The 20,666-nt window shown below is 40.5% G+C and overlaps 1 protein-coding gene across 2 annotated transcripts; it reads left to right on the top strand.

Annotated features, from left to right (window-relative positions):
* The first annotated feature begins 9,140 nt into the window (after nt 1-9,140).
* On the top strand, nt 9,141-13,081 carry LOC123428087 (bifunctional L-3-cyanoalanine synthase/cysteine synthase 2, mitochondrial-like). 2 transcript variants are annotated; one of them, XM_045112252.1, is made up of 7 exons: nt 9,141-9,347; nt 9,440-9,586; nt 9,695-9,935; nt 10,780-10,837; nt 11,884-12,147; nt 12,251-12,388; nt 12,862-13,081. In XM_045112252.1, the coding sequence occupies exons 1-7, from the start codon at nt 9,260-9,262 to the stop codon at nt 13,072-13,074; spliced, it is 1,149 nt and encodes a 382-aa protein (XP_044968187.1). In that variant the 5' UTR covers nt 9,141-9,259; the 3' UTR covers nt 13,075-13,081. The 2 variants fall into 2 exon arrangements, with proteins under 2 accessions (XP_044968187.1, XP_044968194.1); XM_045112259.1 differs by lacking the exon at nt 12,862-13,081 and adding an exon at nt 12,568-12,854 and having other exon boundaries at nt 9,193-9,347.
* The last annotated feature ends 7,585 nt before the right edge of the window (nt 13,082-20,666 follow it).

Here is a 20,666-nt window from a genome sequence, read left to right as displayed (position 1 = left end):
TTGTTGTTCTTTCTTGTTTGTCGGTGTTGTTCCCCCTTGCTAAACGATATCTCCGACGATGTGATCGTTGACATTGATGAAGACTCATTGCTATCTTCAGACGTGTCAGGCAAGCAACCCCCCTTGAGCATATTGATATAAACCCACCCTCTCGCTCCTGCTCTCTTTAAATGCATTAGGACAAACACGTTTCAACTGTACATGTTATCGGTAGTTGAACCCATTCCTCTGCATGACCTGATTTTGTCACAGTAAATAGTTGAAACCACTTAGCATGAGTAGCAACTGCTTGAGCCTTGTTGTGCTTACTCATCCATGCTTGCTTCCAGTGCCTGCTATGCCTAGAGTCGTGTCGGGTCTGATCCATCTGGAGGATGAATCAGAATGGTTGTGTTCATGTCCTACAGTGTGAGAGTAAAGATGTGAATCTGATTTCGTAAAGGTAGCGATGAGAGGCCATGTAGGAGTACATGGCGGGTTGTCTCATTGGGACCGTCCTTAAGAACTGAGTTCTGTGTATGTTATCCAAGACAAGATACTACCATGCATTGGGCCCTGAAATATGACCCCGCTCGGCTTATTAATTGCCTAGATCTTTGTCCAGGAGTTGCAATTAGTTTCTGGTGTTTGTAGGAAAAGTGTTGGCGGCCGTGTTTAGCTCTGCCCGACGGGGTAGGCTTCACTACGGTAGATACACAGTGGCATGGTGTACCAAGTGGCACCCGAATGGTGGGCTTGGGAAGCCTGCGCGCATCGTTTGGGGCCGTAGAGGAAACCTCGGCCGGACTTCCTTGCGGGTTCAGTCTCAAATAGGCGATAAACCTGGACTAGGGTGTTGTGTGGTTAACGGTCGTGGCCGACACCCACACCAGTGCTTCCGCTTGAAGGTTGCCGAGATGCACGACGTGCATATGGTGCTAAGTGGTGGGAACATGTGTGAAGAAGTATACCCCTGCAGGGTGATTCAATCTGTTCAAATAGCCGCGTCCTCGGATATGGACTACTTGGAAGCATTACATGGTACATAGACAATTTAAATGGATACTTTAAAACATGCAAGATAAGTGTGAGTGCTATGGAAGGCCTTCTCGTAGGGAGACGAGAGTTCATCCATAGTGGTGTATTGAATTGGTGAATATGTGGACTCGTGTGCGATATCCCACCTCAAAGAAAGAACTTGTAGTCGTAGTACATGTTAGCCAAGAGTCAAAGCTGGCTTGCTGCAATCAAACCCCACAATCCTTTCATTGAAACATGATGCATATGTAGATAGTTCTGATGTAAGACTTGTTGAGTACCTTTGTACTCACGGTTGCTTTATTTATGTTTTTGCAGAGAAGACTTAGACTCATTAAAAGGTTCTACGCGATGTGTTCGATGTTGACCGGAATAGCTTGGGAATTCCAGACAGAGGTCTGGCTCCTTTGGTAGGGTCGTAGTAGCTTTTCAGGCTCTTCCAGCCACTTTTCGTAGATGTTTGTACCCAGACATGATTGCTTCCGCTTGTGGTTTGTATGACTTGAGTGTCGGGTCACGAGACCCCTGTTTGTAATATCATACTATGTTGACTCTTATGAGTCTTTAATAAATGCTTGAGTCATAGAGTTATGTTGTGATGCCATGTTGTATCTACACATATCGTGCATAATATGTGTATGTTTGAAATGCATTATATGTGTGGGATTCGACACCTAGTTGTTTGCCTTTAGTAGTACCCTTTACATGGAAATGCCTCTTTGTGTTTCCATCGGGCCTTGGTAGCTTGCTACTGCTCGGAACACAATGATTGACCGGCATGTATCCTTCTTTGCTGTTGTGTTTGTACCCTCGAGGAAATGTCACGCGGTGTAATGGAGTCCTTGTAGCTTGCTACGATTCGTCTATACACGCTGATGACCGACACCTGCTTTGCTGGGTTATGTATGCCTGTCCCTGTACGGATGTACCGCTTGGGTTTATAACTAGTCATGTCGACCTGGGTTCTTTGTCGTTTGAACACTAGCAACATATTCATATATGTGAGCCAAAAGACGCAAACGGTCCCGCCCAAGGTAAGGTGGCAGCCGTGGAGTTTACCGTGCGTGAGGCCGCAAAGTGATGTGATGTGTTATAGGCTGGGTTCTTATGACTTAGGATCGGGGTCCCGACACACACATAAACCATTATCTTACTCCAAACATCCACCATACCTACCTATCATGGCATTTCCATAGCCATTCTGAGATGGGATAATTAGATTTATGCCCCTCGTTGTGTCCCACTCGGCTGTTTTACCCTTAATTTCCAAAAGTCGCGGGTTCTGTCCAAGTCACTTTGCTCCTCTTATGCTTTTGCCCTTTGACCCTTTGACCGTCAATTTGAAAAGTTCATAACTAATTCATACTAAATCAAAAAAATGCAAATAAGATACCAAAATGTTGGAAAAAACATCAAATATATGTCAGTGTCATTTGCATTCATGACAAAGGTGTTGGAAAGTGCCCATCCAAGTTTTAGATCTTATGATACCACCATTAGTAGTAAAATATAAAAAACAAAAAATTCTAAAAAAATGGTGGCAAAGAATGATAAATGTTTTAAGTGCTTGCCAAATTTCATCAGCGAACAACATTCGTGGAAGTAGTGGCCAAAGAAACAATAAGCACTCCAAAATAGATTGTTTTTTTGCCATGACTTCCACGAATGTCGTTCCCTGATGAAACTTGGCAAGCACTTAAAACATTTGTCATTCTTTGCCACCAAATATTTTTTTAGAATTTTTTGATTTCTTTTATAATTTACTATTCATGATGGTATCAAAGAGCTAAAACTCGGATGGGCACTTTTCAACACCTTTTTCAAAAATGCAAATGATACTGACATATAGGTGATGTTTTTTCGAACATTTTGGTATCTTATTTGCATTTTTCTGATTTAGTATGAATTAGTTATGAAGTTTTCAAAATGACGGTCAAAAAGGTCAAAGGGCAAAAGCATAAGAGGAGCGAAGTGACTTGGAGAGAACCGATGAATTTTGGAAATTAGGGGTGAAACAGTCGAGTGGGACACAACTAGGGGCATAAATATAATTATCTCTTCTGAGATATATTGCGATGCAAATTCCACTGTTACATCATATGACTAGTTCATTCATCATCATATTGCTTTCCTTTATCATATAGAGTTGACATAGCATTTGTCGCAAAGCCAACATTCATTGTATTGCTGATACATGTCATGCTAGATCATTGCGCATCTTGGTACACTTCTAGAGGCAATCATAATATGTCATAGTTCTTCATATCAAGTTTTCATGAGTTCTAAGTAAAGAAAAGTGTGATGATCATCATTATTAGAGCATTGTCCTAGTGAGGTAAGGATGATGGAGACTATGATTCCCCCACAAGTCGGGAAGAGACTCCAGACGAAAATTAAAAATGAGGGAGGCCAAATGAGCCCGCCATAAAAAAATGAATGATAGAAAAATACAGAAGGGACTTTGCTACTATCCTTTACCACACTTGTGCCTCAAAGCGACACCATGTTCCTCATATAGAAATTCTCCTGATATGCTATTTTCATATGCTAGTGGGAATCATATTATCATTATTATAAACTTGGATGGCATTATCCAATGATGGGCTTCCTCAAATGCTCGAGGTCTTCATGAACAAGAAATTTTAATGCACACCCCATTTAGCTTGATTTGAGCTTTCATACACTTATAGCTCTAGTGCATCATTTGCATGGCAATCCCTACTCCTTGCATTGACATCTACCAATGGGCATCTCCATAGCCTCTTGGTACTCCTTGTTGATGTGAGACTATCTTCTCCACTTTTACCCCTTCGATACCTACCACCATATTCTATTCCACCTTATGTTATGTCCATGTCTCACGCTCATGTATTGGGTGAAGAATAAAAATTTGATTCACTTTGAAAAAGTATGATCCAATTGCTTGACTTGGACACTGTGGTGCTTAACATTTGTATTAATGTGATGAAGACGGAGCCATGCTTTGCTAATATTAAAGATTAATAGGAGTAGAAGTTCTTTTAGATCATATCCTTTGAAAGATTGATGATTTTGTTGGTTTTCCTTATAATTATTACTACCTTGATGTTTGATGATTCATCGTTTTTAATGAGCATACATGCAAAAGATTACATATTGGATAGCATGTCACATATTGTTTTTTGTTTTTATCATTTACCTACTCAAGGACGAGCATGAATTAAGCTTGGGGATGCTTGATATGTCTCCAACATATCTATAATTTTTTATTGTTCCATCTTGTTATATTATCATCCTAGGATACTTTTTGGGTCATAAGTCATCAATTTATATTATTTTGAGCACTACCCTATTAACTCAGTGCCGAGTGCAAGTTGTTGTTTTCTGTGTGTGTTTTGTTTTTCAGGTTTTCAGTACCAAACGATGTCCAATTGCCATGAAACTTTTTTATGATTTTTTTTGGACCAAAACAAGACCTAGAAGTTTCGGGAGGAAACCTGAAGACACACGTGGGGCTCCCAAGGCACCCTACCGGAGGGGGATCAATCACGGAGGGCCTCTTCATCAACCTTGGTGCCCTCGTGATGATGTGTGAGTAGTTGACAACAGACCTACGGGTCCGTAGTTAGTATTTAGATGGCTCTCTCTCTCTCACTCCCTTGATCTTCAATACAATGATCATCACATCTTCGCCTTGATCTATCCGATGTAATTATTTTTTATGGTGTATTTGTTGGGATCTGATGAATTGTGGGATTATGTTCATATTATTCATGAAAAATATTTTAGTGTTCTTTGAGTTTTATTATTCTTATTTTGATGATCATCATAGAATCATAATCCTCTCCAATATATTGCATTGTTTGGCCAAGTATTTAGGTATTTCTTTAGTGAGAGGGGTGCATTGTAGTGGGTTCAACCTGGCGAGTTTATATATCCCTATGATAGAAGGGGACAAGTTGTGTCTTAGTGTTACTACATTAAGGATAAAACGATGGGTTTTATTCATATTAGTTGAGTTTACTTTGTCTACATCATGTCATTGTTCTCCAAGCATTACTCTGTTTCACTTAATACTCTAGATGCATGTTGGATCTCGGTCGATGGGTGGACTAATAGTAGTAGGTACAGGTAGGAATCGGCCTATTTGCTTATATATTCAGAACACTATGGCCCCCTGTGTCTTTTATTTTATTTTGTCTTTTATTTGTGTTTTATGCTATTCAAAAAATTTATAATTTCCCCGCTGTTATTATTTGTCTTTTATTTTATTTTGAAAGTCACAACTATATACAATTATCTTGACACCTCATAACGAGATCAAGGGATTGACAACCCTCTTGCCCGTGTTGGGTGAAAGTTGTTTTCTATTTTATGTGCAACCGCTAAAGATGGTTGAGGATTGATATTCCTATTGGATTGATAAACCTTGGTTTCTTAATCGAGAGATTACTTTCCTACATTGTGCAGCGATAACCCGTTCCTCTTCATGGAAAACCCAACGCAGATCACAAGTATCATGTATCATAACCAACAGAAGACAATTGATGAATGGAAAGCAAATTGTATTTAAGGGATTGGACAAACATGACATTTGCAAGCAACATGTCGTTGGTGATAGCCACCTTGCCCAACCCAAGTACCTCTCATTTAGACCCTCCACCAAAGGTAATGCGCATAAATGGTCAAATCGCGTCCATGAAATCCATGAGCAATGTGTTATCTCTGGTCATATGGTTGGTGCATCCACTATCAATCACCCATTTGACTCCACGGGAGAAGGCAACCTACACACATTTTAAGTCTTGGTTAGAGGCACCCATTTTACAATGGGACCTTGATACGTCTCGAACTTATCGATAATTTATGAAGTATTCATGCCATATTTTCCTATCTTTACAATACTTCTATATGGTTTTGATGGACTTTATATGATTTATTTAGAACTAACCCAAACCGACGTAGTTTTCAACAGATTTACAGGGTGTAGTTTTTGTGCAAAAAATAAAAAGTTTTCGAAATCACCCAAAACCTTTTTATGATTTTTTATGGAGAAAATAAGGAATGCAAAAGCAAAGAACCAACATAGGGGAGACACCTATGGGGCACAAGCTAACAGGGTGCGCCCACCACCTAGGCACGCCCTGATATCTTGTGGGGCCCATGTGGCTCCAGCTGAAGTGATTCCAATGCTGAAAATTCCTATAAATCCCAAGACCCCCAGAAGTTAACCTAGACTCTCCGCTCTTCCACCTCAACTCTTTGTGTCAATGAAAAACCATCTTGATCCTTTCTAGTACCCTGCCGGAGGGGGGAAATCATCTTCGGTGGCCTTCTTCATCATCCCAGTGGAGGCCATGACCAGGAGGGTGTAGTTCACCCTCCGGGATGAGGGTATGTACCAATAGCTATGTATTTAATCTCTCTCTCTCGTGTTCTTGAGATGGCATGATCTTGATGTATCACGAGCTTTGTTAATATAGTTGGATCATATGGTGTTCTTGGCTTTCCATCATGTTGTGATGAACTGAATCTTTCCCTCTGAGATCTCGTTATGTTAGATAGAATATTTTGGGTTTGAGAACACTTGATGTATGTCTTGCGTGTGGATACCCGTGGTGACAGTGGGGTATTCTATTGATTCACTTGGTATATGTTATGACATCAACTTGCGGATTCTGGTGACCTTGGGGATCTATGCATAGGGGTTGATCATACGTTTTCATCCGACTTTCTCTAATAGAAATCTTGGGGTACTCTTTCGAGTTCTTTGTGTTGGATCGAATACGATGAATCTGAAATTTTTTGATGCATGTCAAAGAATTAACCCACGGATACTTGAAGTAACATTGGAGTATCTAGGTGACATTAGTGTTGATTGATATGTATCATAGGTGTTACTATGGCACGAACTCTAGGGCTGTTTGTGATACCTATAGGAATTGCCCAAAAGGTTGATCGAAAATAATAACTTTGAGGTGGTTCACTACCTACAACAACTTCTTATTATGTTCTCCACTAATAGGAAGTTCTGAGTGATTCTTTGTTGCATGTTGAGGGACGAACATATGATTCTACCATGTTAATATTGTTGAGATTGCACTAGTGAAAGTATGAACCATATGCCTTATTTCCAAGCATTTATATAATGTTTTGCTCGTTGTTTACTACTTGTTACCTTGCTTTATTTATTTATTTATTTTATAAAATATATTATAATATCAATAGTACACTTGTATCACCATCTCTTCGCGGAACTAGTGCACCTCTACAATTTGCCATTGTATTGGGTGTATTGGGACACAAGAGATTTCTTGTATTTGATTGCAGGGTTCTTTGAGAGAGACCATATCCATCCTATATCTCCAAAGGATTGATGAACCTTACTTCATCTAGTTGAGGGAAATTTGCCGTTGTCCTATAAAACACCGTACTTCGAGGCCCAACAACTTCTACAAGAATAAAGTTGCGTAGGAGACATCAATCTCTTTTTTGGCACCATTCCCGGGAAGGTCAGTGCTTGAAGGTATATATTTACATATTGCACTTAAATTTTTTAGTTTCTTAATTTTCACTAGTTTGGTTTTATAAAACAAAACTACATAAAATAGAATTTAGGTTGCCGCAATTGCTTCGCCTTTTTAATGTCTTTCATGAAAATGTTGGTTTGGAAAATTGTGCTCAAATGTTAGAGGAAGAATTTATAATAATGCTTAATGTGAAATCCTTGAATCATGAGATTGACAGAAATATTATTAATATGAATTACATGAATATCCATGATATTAATGATATGCAAAGCCACAAGCTCTATGTTTGATCAACATGATAGTTTTAGTCCCCCAAGTTTTGATGAGCAGATTTATTTTAATGTGAGCATGCCTCCTATTTACGATGATTATATTGATGAAAGTGGGTTTGGAAGAGTGTCAAATCTAGGTACCAATGATCCCACTATTTTGAAGGGTGTTGAATCTTTTCATAATGATAAAAGTGGATTTGAAGAGGTCATGACTTTATTTGGTGACGATTCCACTATTTCGGAAAAGGTTCTAATTGATTATAATAAAAAAGTTGTTATCTATGATCATTATGGAGATGGCATGTGTGCTATAAAAAGTGATAATAATCATGAAACTTTCCATCTTGATTTTAATAATCAACGTGGTTATGTCAATCAGGTGTCCCATGATAGTTATTTTGTTGAATTTGCTCCCACTACTATGAATGAGAACGAAATTTCTTATGTGCAGAGTAATGAAAATTCTATGCTTGTGTATCATGAAAGAATGCTTCATGTGGTAGTTATATTGTTGAATTCCTTCATGATTCTACTGAAAATTATTATGAGGGAGAAACATATGCTTGTAGGTATTGCAATAATATCAAGTTTCCTCCCTATGTGTTCAAAGTTTTGAAGTCATGATTGTTTTGTCTTCCTATGCAAGTTGATTCTTGCTACGATAAATTGTTTGATTGAAAAACCCCTACGAATAGGAAGTGAGTTAGAATTAAATATCATTTTTATGTGGTTCATGATGCTCTCTTGCATATTTCAAATACTATTTTATGTGAGCATCATTGAAATCATCATGCCTAGCTAAAAGGCACTAAAGAAAAGTGCTTGTTTGGAGATAACTCAACATTTTTGAGTTCTACTTTTGTGTGTTCACATGATTAAGATACCGTATTAATCATGTTTCGTGCAAAAATAGAAATTTTATGTCTAGTGCAGAATTTCCGACTTTCTTCGATAGAAATCTTGGGCGTACTCTTTGGCATTCTTTCTGTTGGAACGAATACGATTAATCTGAAATTGTTTGATGCATGTCGAAGAGTTAACCCACAAATACTTGAGGTTACATTGGAGTATCTAGGTGACATCAGGGTTGATTGGTATATATCACAGGTGTTATTCTAGTACGAACTCTAGGGCTCACTACTGGGAAAAGGGCTATACATAATATAGACACTAATGGCGCACCAGACAAGTGGTGCGCCACTACTATATAGCAGTGGTGCACCATGTGCAGGTGCGCCATTAGTGTTATGGACATTAATGACGCACCACACACACGGTGCGCCACAACTAATAATTTTTTTTCCAAAAGTACTAATGGCACACCGGGGCAGAGTGCGTCATTACTAGTTTAACTAGTAATGGCACACCACTCAGCCAGTGCACCACCGTAGTTTCCCTCCTCTCGCTCCCGCACCCAAAACTTCGACACCAACGATACTCCACACTCCCCCTGCCGCCGGGATGACCGAGGACGTGCAAATGGGCGAGCCTCAGGCAGCCCCTCCCCCCGCCGCCGCCGCGGCGGCACCGGCCCCCTCCACCCTCGAATGTAAGCTCCTCTCCCGCTCCCCACAAACCCTAGGTATCTCCTCCCCACGCCGCAGGGCCCCTCAGATTTGTTCCGACCTGCTCCTGCCCCAGATCTGAAGGAGATCGCCGCGGTGATCGAGGCGGGGTGGCTCTCGAAGGAGGTACGTCGGATCTCCCGCGCCGTCCGCCTCACCGGTTTGGACGACACCACCACCATGTCCACCCACGAAAGGAAGGCCAGGATCAGCGAATTCTATGGTAAATTCTCTATAAATAAATAACTGAAAACAACAGCATATGTTCTCGCCGTAAGTGTGTCGTGCTGGAGGTTGGACTGATGCCCATCGTCTGTTTGCCTGTCCACAGCCGTGATATTCCCCTCCCTCATGCAACTGGAGCACGGGATCAGCGACTCCGACGACCGGAGGCAGAGGGCGGTGTGCTCCGAGAGGTACATGAGGAGAGACGAGCCGGAGGACAGCAAGAGGCCGGTCTCCGAGATCGATGCCGAGATAGAAGAAGAGTGCGGGATGTGCATGGAGCTCAACAGCAGGGTCGTGCTGCCCAACTACAGCCACGACATGTGCATCAACTTCTACCGTCAATGGTGAGTGAGAGCAAAAACCTGACCCCCATCTCATGATTTTCTGTTTTTCTGCCCGTGTTGAGTTCATCTTTAACCAGAGCAAACATGTTTGGTGGTCCTTTGGTTCAATGCGAGCTTCAGAGGTTGCTTGGTCGATACTTCATTCTGGTGTTATTAAGTGCTTCGGCAGTTGCCACCAGAGCATCTTTATTCAAATGGCAATGCACTACTATGAGTAGTAATTAAGCTGGCGTGACCATCATTTATGGAAAATACTTAGGAAGCAACCTCTGTATCTGCATCTGCATCTGCTTGCCAGTTTTGTCCTTGGTTCTTACAAGGCCTGACTTTCTCACTATATCACTTACTCTCATTAAGCATTAGGAATTTACAAAGTTCCGCTCTGAAAAAGTTACAAGTTAAGTTCACTGCGTACACGTGACTCAAGTGAAATTTTTGAGGTTTTAAGCTGTAAAAATGAGTTGCACTCTGGTTCTGCTAGAATGGTTGCCGCATATAGTTGAAACTCTGCTGCCAAGCGCAGGGTTGTAAGTTACATATGTACGTTAGCAGAAACTGATTCATACTTCATAGCTCCTCACATTTTATTTTATTTACCAAATTTATATCTTCAGTGCATGATCTTCAGATTTATCACTATATTTTGAGATAGAGATGTTGATGTTGATGGGCATGCGAATGTGGTGGCCGAGGTAGGACTGTATATGTTGTCCACTTGGCTACTTTATGGAAATGTTCTAATTTTGTTATGCCAAGCTGTGCCTGTCTTCGCGATGGATGCAGTAAATTTTAGAACCCACAAATTTTATTTGTGCTCTAGGACTCATTACTTGTGCTTGTGCAGGATTGGGTACAGCACGATCACCGACGCAGAGGAGAAGGGGTTCATCGTTCCACTCAAGGTCGGTAAAATCGACCCCTGCCCCACTTTTGGTGCTTCCCCTGTTTTGTGCTCGTGCAATTTGGGAATGGTTCGGTGTCAGGAACGATGATTTGCGCATCCTGAATGTAAATTGTTCCCTGTGATTTTGCTATGTACCGGCTTCAGTTAGTTCAGTAGAGAACACATGTGAAGGGAATTCAGCATCTCCTCTACTAGTCTCTTCTAATTGGGTTATGTAATCAAAACGTATACAAAAGAAATGAAGGAATTGCCTCGTTCGGCGCTAGGAATTTTTCGCACTTCTTTTTAGAGTTGCCATACCATACAATCTCTATTAGAAATAAGAATTATACAGTGCTATATATCTGGCAGGTCTAGATTCTATGGTTCGTGTATAAGGCATTGATTTTGCAGTACTATTTGTTCTCTCGTGCACTAGCACCTAGTTGCTTCACTTGCACAGCTGCTTTGCGATGGCATTTACGTCAACCCTTCATCAACATATTGGTTCAGCTTTCACCTGAACCAAGTAGTAGTAATTTGGAGCCTCTTTGTTTAACACTGTACTTCATGATCCCTTTCATGATGGTGATATGATTTGCTGCCCTCTATTTGGCGCTAGGAAGTTTTCGTGTTTCGTTTCAGGGTTGCCAGTTGACCAGTTCTACTAGAGTTATATATATTCCACGGTGGCTGTAACCTATGGCTCATTTATTTGCTCCTTATTTGTAGTATTATTCGTTTTCTCCTGCACCTAGTTGTTTGACTTGTCCAGCTGCTCTGCGTAAGCATTTACGTCAACCCCTTTACCAACATGTTGGTTCAGCTTTCAACTTACACGTGAACCAAGTATATTAATCTAGAGCCTCTCTATTTAATACTTCACCACGCCTTCCATGAATCATGATGTGCTGCCCCTTATTTGCAATCTTAAAAAATAATTGTGCACCTAGCCATTAGCAGGCACTTCCTGCAAACTTTTAGTAAAGCTATGTTTACTAAAAAATTCAGATAGCTGCTATCTGATTTTGCTCATGTTTTCTTCTACATGTGAATGGTTTCCAGAGTGTGCTGATTGAGACAACCGGTGGCAACACAGGCATTGGGCTGGCCTTCATGGCTGCTGCCAAGGGTTACAGACTTGTACTCACAATGCCCGCCTCCATGAGTATGGAGAGGAGAATCATCCTGAAGGCTTTTGGTGCTGAGCTGATCCTCACAGACCCACTTTTGGGAATGAAAGGAGTTGTCCAAAAGTCCGAAGAGCTGGCAATAAAGACACCCAATTCATACATCCTTCAGCAATTCGAGAATGCTGCTAACCCAAAGGTGTAGCATAATTTTAACATTTATATCTGGAGAACGTCTTTATGCCGGTGTTTGATGTTTGCCTCAGAGTTCCATGTTCTCAGGTTTTAAATATTTCGTGCAGATTCACTATGAGACAACCGGACCTGAAATCTGGAAAGGCACAGGAGGAAAGATCGATGGCCTTGTTTCTGGCATTGGGAGAGGTGGTACCATTACTGGATCTGGAAAATACCTCAAAGAGCAAAATCCTAATATCAAGGTAAGCATTAGAAAACATTTTGTATGCTACAATGTATGCTGCCAGCGATGACTAAAACCAGATTCATGTGTGCCTTGATTAGTCGAACCAACTTGTACACCATATATCCATTTTTAAAACTTTTAAGAGACCCATCTGCCTCATTCACATATATATGATGAAACATTCATTCTGTGTAGAGTATGAAGTATAGGAAGAGATCACGGTCAAAGTCTAAATGCACTCATAGGATCTGCATAGGATGTATCCTCTACTCCTATCTATTTATCAATAGAAATCTCTATGCTTTTCAAGTGTTGTAATTTGCTAGAGGTTGCTCTTTTCGCCTCTGCATCACTAGCGTTGTTGCTCAAAACATGTAAGTAGAGATCATTTGACCCATTTGAAGATCAAATTTATAATTAGATACCATTCTTGAAGATCTTCATGATTTAGAGTGTTAAATTTGACATGTTGATGATTTCATCTTGTAGGTTGCCACGCGGATGCTCTTTGGACTACGATATGGACACGAAGGCATTTCTTTTAGTGCTAAATATTACGTACTAATGCCCGCAAAGTATCGTTGTTTATTATATTTTCTATGGAGCTATGTATGTATGGATGCTATGGAACTATGTGTATATATGGATGCTATGGAATTTTGGATGTATGGATGCTATGGAATTTTGATATATGGATCATGAAATTTGTTATGCAACTTTGCATATATGTTATGTGTTGTGGATTAGTAAAACTATTGGGCACATATTATGTATTATATATTTGATATATATGTTATGTGCTGTTGAATTTGTGGTTTTGAAACAAAACATATATATGCCAGAATACCAGATACTAATGGAGCACCATGGGCTATACTAATGGCGCACTGCGTGGTGCGCCATTAGTATATATGCCCTGGGAGGCATACTAATGGAGCACCATGGGTTATACTAATGGCGCACTGCCTGGTGCGCCATTAGTATATATGCCCTGGGAGGCATACTAATGGAGCACCATGTGCTATACTAATGGCGCACTGCCAGGTGCGTCATTTGTAAAAAATTCTAATGACGTGATGCTAGTGGCGCACCTGCAGTGCGCCATTAGTAGCCAAAACAGGTGCGCCACTAGCATGCCTTTTCCTAGTAGTGGTTGTTTGTGACACCTATGGGAATAGCCCAAAAGATTGATAAAAAATAATAATTGAGGTGGTTTGCTTCCTACAACAACTTATTATGTTCGCCGCTAATAGGAACTTTGGAGTGATTCTTTGTTGCATGTTGAGGGATGACCATATGATTTTACGATGTTAGCAATTTTGAGAGATTGCACTAGTTAAAGTATGAACCCTATGCCTTATTTCCAAAAATTTGTATAACCTTTTGCTTGATGTTTATTACTTGTGACCTTGCTGTTTTTATTTATTCAGATTATAAAAATATATTTCTACTCTCCGTATTACACTTGTATCACCATCTCATCGCCGAACTAGTGCACCTCTAGAATTTTCCATTGCATTGGCGGTGTTGGGGACACAAGAGATTTCTTATATTTGATTGGAGGGTTGTTTGAGAGAGACCATCTTCATTCCACACCTCCCATGGATTGATAAACCTTAGTTCATCCAATTGAGGGAAATTTTCTGGTGTCCTACAAAACTCTGCACTTGGAGGCCCAACAACGTCTACAAGAATAAAGTTGCATAGTAGACATTAAACCTCTCATGTTAGTAGCAAGGGTCTTAGGAACCCAAGTTGCATAGAAACAAAAAGCATTTCGAGGACCAAAAAATTGAGCATAGACATCTCCATCTTTTTCCTTATGAAGCACATATGATGGAGGAATACATATTTTGGCTTGTTGGGAGTTGGCATGCCCCTAGTGGCCTCCCTACTCACAACATTCTCAAATTTACCATTTCCTTTATCCTTGTGCCCTTCACATACGAATGTCTCCTTGAGAGGTGCGGTACACTTTTGTGTTGCTAACTTCTTCTTGCTTGTGCTTGGATCAAATCCAAGTTCTTCCTTGGCCACTACCTCCTTGTGTTGACTCAAAACTTCATTGAGGTTCTTTTGTCCTTGGGCACATGACATGAGGCATTTCTCAATTTGAGCCTTTAGCAACCATCTCTCTTCAAGTACAATGGCTAGGTCACCATTGGTGTTAGTAGAACAAGAATCGACATTTATAATAGGTGAGAAGTAAGCTTTGCGAAGGGTGTCAAGGTAAGTAAGACTGGGTTCGCCAAACTTCTTTGTAAGGTTGTTGAGTTCTTTTCCTTTGTATTAGGAGAAAAATGTAAGAGCTCACAGTCCTTAGAGAGAGTAGCGTGATACTCTTTAAGCTTACTTTTATCATTCATTAATACTTTATGAGCACTTTTAGCCATTTCAAGGAGGCAAGTTCGTTAGTATGCATATCAATGTTTGCACCAATCTTCAAGCACAATTCATCATTTTGTGCTTCCTCATATAGGCCTTTTCGCTCAAGGATTTCACATTTATCCCTTTCCTCAATTACCAGGATTTTGAGCTCCTTAATGGTGGTGGTGTGCTTACTCACCATCTACATAAGCATACTAAACATAATGAGCTTATTTCCTTTGAGGGAGCACATGACGTTATTTATTTTAGAAAACATAGCATCAAGATATTCATCACTAGCTATGGTAGGAATAAATAGAGAAGTTTTTGACATGGTATGACCTTTACCTTGTCTGGGGAGGCTTGACCCTCATCATCATCTACTACGATATTTGCCATGAGACATTTGTGTGCGTTTCCCTTGTAGTCTTTCATGTAGTTGTATGTGACAACATCACCACTCTTGTTGACAAGTCTCAATGTGGTTCAAGCATATTGGGCTACACCGGCAACAACTCCAACATCATAGGGATCAGACTCATCTTAGGCAACTATTTCCTTCCCATCTCTCCTGTTAAACTTGGAGGTTAATGTGTTGGGCAACTTCTTCAGAAATGTCTTTGGAAATCTTGGTTTTTCTTCTCCCTTCTCATAGGGGTACTAGTTTGAGAAGTGTTAGTTTCTTCACAATTGTAGCAAGTCCTTAATTTCTTCTATGGAAATCTTCCCTTGAATTTTTCTGCATGGAACTTCTTCACAAAGAGAGCCACGTCTTCATATGAGAGCCCCTGATATGAGTCAACCTCATAACCTTCTTCATCATCTTCCTATTCTTCTTTACTAACATCATCATCCCTTACATGCTTGGCCTCGAAGGAAATATTTGTCTTGGGTGATGAGGAATCATTCATGGCAAGGTGTCTTGTAGCATTGGCCTTTGATTCTTCAAAGAGTTGGAAGGTTGAAATAACATCATCGGGAGAGATGTCCTTGAAACGTTGCTCTTTTCTTATGTACATTTGATAGTGATATGGCAAGTGCATTTAGCAATTTATTCTCAAGACACCATTTGGTGAAGTTGAATCTGTCTTCGCTCTTGGCACAATCATCTGATTCAATGTCAGTAGAAGGTGTCATCAATCTCTCAAGGAGAAGCTTGGGGTTATGACCATTCTCCATGCAAAAATATATTAAAGCCCCTTTTGCAATCTCATATTGTGCAATACGAAGTGAGGATGTTCCTGTCTTGGTCATCACAATGCTATCCCACAGTTCCTTTGCATTGGAGAGGTGAATGTAGGAACTTTTCTTCTTGTCAGACATGCCCTTTCTTATGAGCATAACTACGGTGTCATTGAGCTGCTTGTCATATGCTTCACCCGGTGTGAGATCCTTGGGGTTCATGGGGTTCTAGCCTTTCTCCATGATGTCCATCATCTCATCATTGGAAAACCTAAGATGATCCTGCATATCAACTCTCAAAAAAGCAAAATCCACAATGTCATCAAGTAAAGGAGGGTTGGCCCCAACATTATACTTAGGTTTCTCCACTCTAGATTTTGCATATAACCATGAAATACTGGTGTTATCACTAACTTGTCATTGTTGGCCTAAATTATGAAGAGATGCATTTGGTTGCTTTATCACACCCAATGGATTCTTCGGTGGTGGAGTTCTTGCAACCTACATATTCAACCTCATTTTTACCAAGGCCCCAATAGAAGCATCATGCTCCTCCTTTTTCCTAGCAAGCGCACATTCTAAATTCTCAAAGGTGAAGGATTTATGCACTTCCGAAGATGATGTACCTTTCTCTAGAGGAAGTGCAACCAAGGGGTTCCCATCCTTATCCATCTCGCTCTAGGGTGGTTAGTCTACAAGATTAGATCACGAGGCTCTGATACCAATTGAAAGGATCGAGATGGACCTTGGGGGTGAATAGGTACAGTTACAAATTATAATTGTTACTTAGCAAAATTTTAAGCAATAAAGAGGAATATGAAAGTGAGCCTAACAATTGCAAAGGTGATAAAGCAATAAGTAAGGTGAACTATAATACCCAGCTAGCTAGGTAGACAAACACAATATAAAGCAAGTGAACACAAGGAGACAAGTAACCACAAGTACAGAGCTAGGGTTAGGGATAACCGTAACTCCAATTGAGGAGGATGTATGCTGATGTTCACTTCCTTGGAGGGAATCTATGTCATTGTTTAGAGAGGTGGATGTTACCACGAAGGCACAACAATGCCACAAAGTCTCACCCTATTCTCTCCATGAGATAACACCACGAAGGCGTTTCTCAACCACTAGTCGTAGATCATGGGGCATTCTCCAAACCCCCACAATCTTTCCGGGGGTAATCGCAATGAATGAGTCCTCTCCGAAGTACTCCTACCACCTAGGAGTCTCCAACCTCCAAGAGTAACAAGATGCATCACGAAAACAAGTGGCAATCAACTTTTTCTTTGATTAATATGTAGATCAGGCACACCTCCTTCACTCCTCAAAATATCAAGAGCTTTAGTTGGCTAAGGAGGAAGAACTCCAAGAAATCAAGGTCTGAAAATGGTCGAGAGAGAAATGGAGTCGTCACATTTTTTGTGGGGAAGAAGAAGTCTAGAATAGGTGGCGACAAAATCCACCCATTGGAGGCACATTCCCGTGAAGCCCAGAAGTTCCGGTAACGCTTTGAAGTTCTGGACACCAGAAGTTCCGGTCAGGTTCCGGGCTACATAGAGAGTTTACATCCTCTTCGGGCAACTCAGAAGCTCCTAGACCTAGGTATGAAAGTTGCACGGCCTGGAATTTTAGCCAGCCCAAAAGTTTCGGCCATGGTTCCGGGTTACACAAAGAGTTTGCACAAAAGTGCAACTATTCATGGTGTCCCGTAAGCTTCCCAAAAATGTCCCCGACGGTGTGGGATCAATAGAAGATATGTCTAGAGGGTGGGGGGTGAACAGACTACTTGACCAGATAAAATTCCTTACCTAACCCAAGTTCAAGAAGGTAGAAATTCAACAGTTCTAACAAGTCTATTACACCCTACACATGCTAGCCAACATATATGGCAGCGTAAAAGTAAAGACTTTGCACATGTAAAGGAGTAGAGTTTAGAAGATCAAACACAAAGAGGTTGACACAGCGATTTTTGGCATGGTTCCAATAGGTAGTGCTATCATACGTCCATGTTAGCGGAGACTTCAGCCCACGAAGGGTAACGACTGCGAGAGTCCACGGAGGGCTCCATCCACAAGGGGTCCAAAAATAAGCGACTTGTCTATTCCACCACGGCTTCCACCCATGAAGGATCAGCCTTACACATGGTGGATCTTCACAAAGTAGGAGGCTCCCAAGCGACACCTAACCAACCTAGGAGGCACCACCCTCCAAAAGGTAATAGATGTGGTAGATCAACGAACTGCTTGCTCTTGTGCTTCTAAAGATAGTCCCCTCAACACAAAATCACTCTCTCACAGAATAGGCATGGGTAGGAGAGATCGATTTGGTGGAAAGCAGTTTGGGGAGGCTGGAGATCAAGTTTCAAATGGCTGGATTGGAATATCTTGGTCTCAACACATGAGTAGGTGGTTCTCTCTTAGAAAATGAACCTGACAATGAAGTGTGCATTCTAAGTGCTTCTCCCACGAGTGAGAGGTGGGTGAAGGGATATATATAGGCAACACACAAAATCCAACCATTACACCTAAAGTGGCAAACTTGGTGACACCGAAGTCATAAACTCGGTGGTACCGATTCACACAAAGGCAGTAACTTTTGAATCTCCGTGGGACCGATATACACAACTGAGTGGCACCGAAAAGGTGGCTAACGGTTAGATGGCCAAACTCGGTGGCACCGATACTCAAATTCGGAAATTGTGATTTTTTGTATCGAGGCAACAGAAAGTTGGGCACCCTCAACTCGGTAGCACCGATACGGATTCGTATGCACCGATTTGGTGGGAATGGTTAGGGTTTCTGTGTGAGGTCAAACTCGGCGGGTCCGAAATATGAAAGTTGGTGATACCGAATTTGAGTATGTGGAATTGGACAGAATGGTTATGTGGGAAAAATGACTGAGTATTTGGTGGCTAACTTTAAGCACTTGAGCAATCAGTTCATTTTACTACCACACTTCCTTTTTATAGTATTGGGTTTCCTATGGACTCAAAAGTTATTTATCACAAATATAAAATGAAGAGTCTTATAACTTGAAGCTTGAGGCAATCTTATTCCTTTCTTGCATCAAGGGGAATCTCCACATAAACCTTTAGCCAAAGCTCTCCATGGACCTATCGTGAAATATCTAGGTAAAAGTGTTAGTCCAAGAGACGATGTATGTTGTAATGAATTATCAGAACCACCAAGGGAGCATATTGTGCTTTCAATCTCCTCCTTTCTGGTAGTTGATGATAACATACAATCAAAGCTTCAAATAAGGATAAGCAATTAAATATGTCAGCTTTGAAGGAAACATGACTGGTACAGGCTCCCCCTAAACGTGTGCAATTTCCTTTAAAAGGATAGTTGCTTTTTAATGCATAGACACACACAAGGTAGAAGGACCATACAAGTCATAGACATCCTGGCTATATGCATCAAACATATGTAAATGAGGGACTTCAATGTTCAAGACTCCCTCTTGCAAACAATATGTGCAAGAAACAAGAGTTCATCATGACCAAGGATATGATGCATATACTTACCTTGAGGATCTTGAGAGTCTTTATAATAGGAGTAGACTTGGGAAAACAAATGTTAGATAACACAAAAGTAGTCTATTGTAAACATGCAAAGAGCTTCAAGAGTAGCAACATGTTGAAGAAAGGATTTGATGGAAGATATCTCTCCAAGAGAAATAAGAACTTTCTCCCCTAAGGATGAATAAGTAATAATTTATTCTCCCCCTGAATCATAGCATTGGATATTGCGAGTAGGTAGGGTGAGATAAGTTCAAACTAATAAAACAATTTTATCTCTCTCCGCCTTCATATGTAAGGTTTGATATATCTCCCTTCAGGTAGATCTCCCTTTAGGTCGACCTTCCTTTAGTAACAAATATCTCCCCGAGTGATATTTCTCCCCCTTTTGTGTAAGCTTATAGGTGATATTTCTCCCCTATAAATAGGTTCATTGAATGGAAGCTTTGATATTTCTCGCCCTTTGGAATAAATTTACAAAAAGGACAAAGGGTAAGGGATCATTGAGATAAAGGGATCCTGGATACTTCTCTCTTTTATGAGGGTTCCTTGAATTTGACTTTACCCCCCCTGGATAGTCTGTAGGGTTCATCGAATGTGCTCCCCATTTGTTATGGACAAGATTTCCTCGAACTATCTCCCCTTATGTTAGGGATCCTAGATTATTCTCCCTCTTATATTGTATGGGATCACTGAGGTTTTTATCCCCCAAGAGAAGTATTCTCCCCCTAGAAAGATAATGCTAAAATTGATTTTGTCTCAGAAAATTTTCAATAAGATGTTAGGAGGCAATGAAACATGGGATCATTAATAATCTTTCCCCACCTAAGGCAAAAATGCAGAAGAAAATATCAGAAAATTTCTAAGGCGGTGATAATATCGAAGTCGCTGAGGCAAATTGGTTGCGTAGAACCGAGAATGAGAATCAGGCCTTTGGGAGAAATCAGTTGGACCGAATTTCCCACATCTGTGAGACCGAGTTGCAATGAAAACCAACTCCTTAACTGAAAATAGGCAGATAAGAATCAAAGAATTGTTTCAAGATGCCAATAGTAAAAGATACCAATTTTAAAAGGAAACAAAAGTAAAAGAAATACATAAAGTAGAAACAATTTCTTTTCTAAATATATACATACATTTAGATGAGAGTTGAATGATTCCAAAAGAATATGAAATGTCAAATGTAAACCATAAAATAATCTCCATCTAGATGTGGGGCGGTGAC

Source organism: Hordeum vulgare, chromosome 1H (genome assembly GCF_904849725.1).
Source record: "Hordeum vulgare subsp. vulgare chromosome 1H, MorexV3_pseudomolecules_assembly, whole genome shotgun sequence".
NCBI lineage: Eukaryota > Viridiplantae > Streptophyta > Magnoliopsida > Poales > Poaceae > Hordeum > Hordeum vulgare.
Note: the sequence above shows the minus strand (reverse complement) of the source record. Positions and strands in the feature narration are given on the sequence as shown.